Source organism: Erinaceus europaeus, chromosome 21 (genome assembly GCF_950295315.1).
Source record: "Erinaceus europaeus chromosome 21, mEriEur2.1, whole genome shotgun sequence".
Lineage (NCBI taxonomy): Eukaryota > Metazoa > Chordata > Mammalia > Eulipotyphla > Erinaceidae > Erinaceus > Erinaceus europaeus.
This window is the reverse complement of record NC_080182.1, coordinates 9,155,242-9,160,910: the sequence shown is the minus strand read 5'-3', so window position 1 is coordinate 9,160,910 and position 5,669 is coordinate 9,155,242. Positions and strand designations below refer to the sequence as shown.

At 55.4% G+C, this 5,669-nt stretch overlaps 1 protein-coding gene across 1 annotated transcript; it reads right to left on the bottom strand.

Moving 5' to 3' along the window:
• Positions 1 to 2,355: 2,355 nt before the first annotated feature.
• Positions 2,356 to 5,093, bottom strand: EIF1B (eukaryotic translation initiation factor 1B). Its single transcript, XM_060180351.1, has 4 exons — positions 4,809 to 5,093; positions 3,948 to 4,111; positions 3,150 to 3,251; positions 2,356 to 2,934 (listed from the first exon to the last, which is right to left on the bottom strand). Exons 1-4 carry the CDS (start codon positions 4,837 to 4,839, stop codon positions 2,890 to 2,892), a joined length of 342 nt encoding a protein of 113 aa, XP_060036334.1. The 5' UTR covers positions 4,840 to 5,093; the 3' UTR covers positions 2,356 to 2,889.
• Between the last annotated feature and the right edge of the window lie 576 nt (positions 5,094 to 5,669).

The following is a 5,669-nucleotide window of genomic DNA, read 5'->3' as shown; positions in this document are numbered from 1 at the left end:
AAAAAGGGAGTGAAAGAAACGCCCTCGTCGGTGCTCAGAGCTCTTTGTTGGCATTTGCTCTTGCTCTGGTTGCCCTGACAAAGCTAGGGGGACAGCTGCTTGCACCCCACCACAGACGAAGACTCCCTGGGATTTAGAGTCCTGCTCCCGGCCCATCCTCCTCCTCTTGTGGGACCCTGGCTTGGGACTGGGCATCTTCGTCACCTCTGTATTAGAGCAGGTCTGTGTGGGCAGCCTCAAGGCTGCCTCCTCTGAGCACCGCCTAGCTGCGTGCGGCTCAGCTGGCGACAGGTGGCTTGCAGAAGTCTGCTACCATTTCGCGTCTCTCGTTATTTTGGCTGGCTGCCACTCAGATGAGGACTGCAACTGCTCTTTCCATGTGAGCACAACCCTTTGCTTGGATAGATGGCCAAGGACGGCCAAGCAGGGGGCTGTTCCAGGCTTCCCCTGCCCTGGACCCGGACTGGAGAAGACAAGCATAGAGGGAGGGCTCAGGGCATTGCCAGCTGCACTGCAGCAGGGTGCTTGCCCATTTTTGAAGTATTTTATGGACAAGAGGCAGAGAAGTCAAGAGGTAAGTGGGAGATGGAGGGGTGAACAGAGACACGTAGAACTCTGCTTTACTACTGGGGAAGCTCGCCCTTGCGGGTGGGGACCAGCCCTGGCACCACAGCACGTCTGCTCTGCCAGCACCTTACTTGCCCGTTTTCTCCTGCCTCTGCTGACACCTGCCAAGTCTAGAGGCTCAGGGACACGTCTGTCGTCCACCAGATGTTTCCTATCGCATCCTCAGAGCACTGAAGAAACGGCTCATTAAAATGCCTCCAGTCCCTTTAGTCTGAGGAAGAACACTCAGCCCTGCTCCAGTTTCCTCTTTGAAGGGAAGGGTCAGGGCACATTCTTGCTCAAGGGACAAGTTGGATCCAAGTTGAATCGGGGTTCACGGGACAAAAGGAAACATCAGCTGAGGCACTCCTCAAAAAATCCAGTTTTACTCCAGGCTTTGATCCCATCCAGAGGGAGTGGCACGACACAAATGGACAAAAGAAATGCTTCTCTCTGGTTCCTAAAGCGAGGGGCCCCTTTCTCCCCAACTGTGAAACTTTCCTGTATTACTATTTTTGGGGTAGACTAGCATTGCTGTCAATATAGTTTCAATAAATACAAGAAAAAGCAGCTCAGCATAGATCAGTTGTTTTCTCATTTTTGTAAACTTTCCTTGGCACCACTGAATTAGAAGTGAAAAGTTCTGAAACTGACTGAACTATGCTTTAAAAAAAAGTCAATTCATCAGGACCAGGTGCTGGTGTACCCAGCAGAGCATACATGTCACCATATGCAAGGACCTGGGTTCTTTCTCACCTGCCTGGGGGAAGCTTGACTTCACAAGCAACGCTGCGGGGGTCTCCTTTTAGGACCACCCCCCCATGGGTGTCAAAGTCACCAGGAGCAGTGGGTGACTTGGCAGGCAGAGTACCAGTGATAACCCTGGAGACAATAAATCATCTATTTTTAAGTGTTTACTTTGCACTAGATTCTGGTGTAGTTAACAGTTCCCATTCCTTGACTGGAAATCGGAGATGACAAAGTAGAAAGTAAGGCAAGTAGGCAAACTGGGGGTGGGGGGGGGGGAATGGAGATGGGATACTGAATTTTTCTTTCTCCCCAAAGCAGAATTAACAATAGGCTATGGGCTCAGGGTACAGAATGTAGAGAACAAGGCAATCCGCTTCCTTCCTTCCACACCAACCCCCATAGGAGGCTGGAAATCACACACTTGTGGATACATTTCTGTCTTGGCTAAAGAGCTTTAATGGCATGGCTTGTATAAACCAGCAAATAATTGGAATTCAAGTTGAGCTGCAGAAACCTCAGAACTGGGTCTTATTCTGCAGACCAACCTCCCCCACCCCCACCCGCTGCCACTCAGAGCTCTCCCTGCGGCAGAAGCAATGCCGGACCGTCCTAGCTTAGGAGGAGCAGAGCTTTCCTGTGAAGGAAAGCTGCTGCTGGCCTGGGGTGTGAGCACAGGGTCTCAGCTTCCTCCTGCCCGTCCCTAACACTGCAGCCAAGGTAACCTTGACCTCCCAGTCTTTGACCTGCTGCGACAGTGGCTAACACCCAGCCATTCCCAATGCCTGTGACAAAGCGTGTTTGTTGTCGGGACCTCTTACCCAGTACTCGAGACGAGGTGCTGGCAGCTGAGGGGCGCTTTCCAGCCCCGCGCTTCACACTGACACTGCCTTCTGACGGATCCTTGTGTCCGTTTATATAAATGAAGAGGAGCTACATCTGAGACTAGTTCGCCTCTAGCTATGGCTTTAGCAGTCGAAACCAGTCAGAATACTTATGGAATAAGGCGGCCAATTATTATTTTTATTCTCTGGGGGGCTGAACCCAGAACTTTGGAGCCTCAGATATGAGGCTCTTTGCATAACCATTATGCTGTCTACCCAGCCCCCAGCCAAGAAGGCCAATTATCAAAGATAACACACATGTACATCCTATTTGCTTAGATGGGGACCTAACAGCTGACAAAAGGATTCTTAGTTTTCATTTTATTTGAAGCTGCAACATACATGGTCTAATACAACAAAACAACATTTAATCAAGTGGAAAGTAACAAACTGGAAAACAAACAAATGAACACACAAAACCATCGGAAACATGTTAAGATGAGGATGTGATTTCTTTACCATCTTACTGCAATTTTCTTATGTGTTACTGGCCTACATACCCCATGGTCTCTGACAGCATGCAGATGGGAATGGAACCTGGAGTGATTAACTAAATGAGAAGTCCGTTTACTGCAGAGAAGCATTTCACAAGGCAGCCAAACCGTGTCCAGAGATAACTATTCAAGAAATTCTCCTGGTGTTCAGGCTCATTTTAGAATCCATGAACCTTAAGCTGTTCCTCCTTAACAATGCCAACCTGCAAGATAAAAATAGTCACTCTGAGGACTACAGGAAGCCACCCCAAGAATTAAATCCCCGTTTGTCGAAAGCACCATAGTTCTGATTATTAGTAGTAATGTGACCAGTCACTCTAGTAAGATAAGCAGATGCCCACTGCTAAGAGGCCCCCCCCCCCACTGCATTCAAATGCGGTTTTAGAAGCTGCACCATCCAGGGGCAGCGACCGCTTACCTCCAGAAGAAACTGGCAAATGTTCTTCCTCTGGTCGCCCTGAAGCTGAATCACCTCTCCGTACTCAGGGTGTTCGATCACAGTACCATTACAGGCGAATTTCTGGGTGGGGACATGAAGACACAAGCCACAACCCAGTCAGACCGGAGGCCTCGGCCTTGGCTAGACTAAAGCTTCAGGAGGTCTAACTGCACTCAAACAGGCCATGGGGCAGGGCTGTGGTGGTGGTGGTGGGGGGGGGGATAGCATGATGGTGACGCAGACACACTCTTGTGCCTGAAGCTCCAAGGTCCTAAGTTCAATCCCCAGGCAGCACCATAAGCCAGAGTACGGCAGAGCTAAGAGTGCTGCGGTTAAAAAAAAAAAGATATTGCTGCCTGCTACCCACAACAGCACCCCCACCCCACCCCCAAAATCAGCCGCCGACAAATCAGCAGGAGGCAGACACAGAACTAAACCCACGGCTTTGAGCTGAGCCAGACAGCACACCCTGGGAGGCCAGCAGACAGCCGAGCGCCCACAATCATGAAGGAAGGGTGTGTGTGTGTGTGTGTGTGTGTGTGTGTGTGTGTGTGTGTGTGTGTGTGTGTGTGTATTTCTCTGCCTCCTGCGCGCCCACCCTGACTGGCACAGAGGTGTGAGTGTGTGTGAGTGTGTGTGTGTGTGTGTGTATATGTCTGCCTCCTCTGCGTCCACACTGACCGACAGAGGTGAGTGAGTGTGTGTGAGTGTGTGTGTGTATTTCTCTGCCTCCTGCGCGCCCAGCCCGCACAGGGGGGCCGAGGCTGCCGGCTCTACCTTCTTGAAGGCCTTCACGAGCTTCTTCTTGTCATAGTCGTCCGCGATGCCCTGCACGGTGGTCAGCGTCTTGCGGCCGTTGCGCTGCTGGATCCTTATATGGATGTAGTCCTCGGTCCCGGCCGGGAGTAAGTCGTCGCCCTTAGTTGCATCAGCAAAGGGGTCTGCGGAGGAGGTGCGGGCGGACAGACGGACAGACGGTGAGGAGAGGCGCCCCGCCCGCGCCCAAGAGAACCCGGCAAAGGCCCGAACGGGAAATGCGGGAAATGCGGGCGTGAGCCAGAGACGCGGCAGGCTACGCGGGGCTGGGTGCGGCCCGGCGGCTCTGCTCGGTACCAGCCGGCGGGGTGCGGGGCAGGGGCGGGGGGGCTCGGGGTGCGGTACCGGAACCCGGGGAGCGGGGACAGGCCGGGGAGCGGGGAGCGGGGACAGGCCGAGGTGCGGGGTGCGGGGACAGGCCGGGGAGCGGGATGTGGGGACAGGCCGGGGTGCGGGGAGGGGGGACAGGCCAGGGTGCGGGGACAGGCCGGGGAGCGGGGCCCGGGGACAGGCCAGGGTGCGGGGACAGGCCGGGGTGCGGGGACAGGCCGGGGTGCGGGGCCCGGGGACAGGCCGGGGTGCGGGGACAGGCCGGGGTGCAGGGCCCGGGGACAGGCCGGGGTGCGGGGCCCGGGGACAGGCCGGGGTGCGGGGACAGGTCGGGGCGCGGGGCCCGGGGACAGGCCGGGGTGCGGGGCCCGGGGACAGGCCGGGGTGCGGGGACAGGTCGGGGCCCGGGGCGGCCGCAGGGGAGGGGGCGCCCCGCCGCCATCTTCCGGGCGCCGAGACAAAGGGGTGCGGGCGCCCGGCCCGCCGACTCACCGAAGGATTGGAGGTTCTGGATAGTGGACATGCGACACTAGTGAGAGGCCGCGGAGGGTGCAGAATGGCTGCGGGGCTCGCCCGGACGCAGAGTCGGAAGGCGGCAGAGGCGGGGACACGGGCGCACACCGCGCGAAGCTCTCGCCCCGGGGCTGGGATGCGGCTGCGGCGGCGGCGGCGGCGGCGGCGGAAGCCGGGCGGAGGCAGGAAGAGGCGGCGGCGAGCGGGGCCGGGACGCTGTAGAGGAGGCGGCGCTGCAGCTTCTCCCACAAAATGGCCGACGGAGACTATTTAGCCGTGCCCGACGCCCCGCCCACGTGACCCGCCCGCGCGAGGGCACCTGGGACTTGTAGTTCGGCCGAGGGTGGGGGGGCTGTTGAGTGGGGGCGGGGCTTCGGGACCGCAATTCCCAGCAGGGAGCGCATCCCCAGCCCTGGGCGGGGCAGGTTAAATCAGACTTAATCTGTTTCTCTCTTTTTTGATTAAAGAATTTAAATAATCTTTATTCACTTATTGGAGACTGCCAGAAATCAAGAGAGAAGGGGGTGATAGAGAGGGAGACAGAGAAGAGACACCTGCAGTCCTGCTTCTCCACTCACAAAGCTTCCCCCCTGCAGGTGGAGACTGGGGGCTCGAACCTGGCGCACTGTAACATGTGCGATCAGCCAGGGTAGCTCAACCCGGCCCCTGTTTACCTGTATTTTTAAAATTTTTCTTTCTTTCTTTTTTTTTTTTTTTAATTTATTTATGTATTGGGGAATTAATGTTTTACATTCAACAGTAAATACAATAGTTTGTACATGCATAACATTCCCCAGTTTCCCATTTTAAATTTTTCTTTCTATTTCCCTTATTGTTTTA

What these genes read in the sequence shown, in the direction of transcription:
- EIF1B (XM_060180351.1), bottom strand. Translation starts at nt 4,839, where the DNA reads ATGTCCACTATCCAGAACCTCCAATCCTTCG. An exon ending in CCAGAACCTCCAATCCTTCG is followed by an intron (nt 4,112 to 4,808) that starts GTGAGTCGGCGG and finishes CCTCCTCCGCAG; the next exon opens with ACCCCTTTGCTGATGCAACT. An exon ending in TTTGCCAGTTTCTTCTGGAG is followed by an intron (nt 2,935 to 3,149) that starts GTAAGCGGTCGC and finishes TTTATCTTGCAG; the next exon opens with GTTGGCATTGTTAAGGAGGA.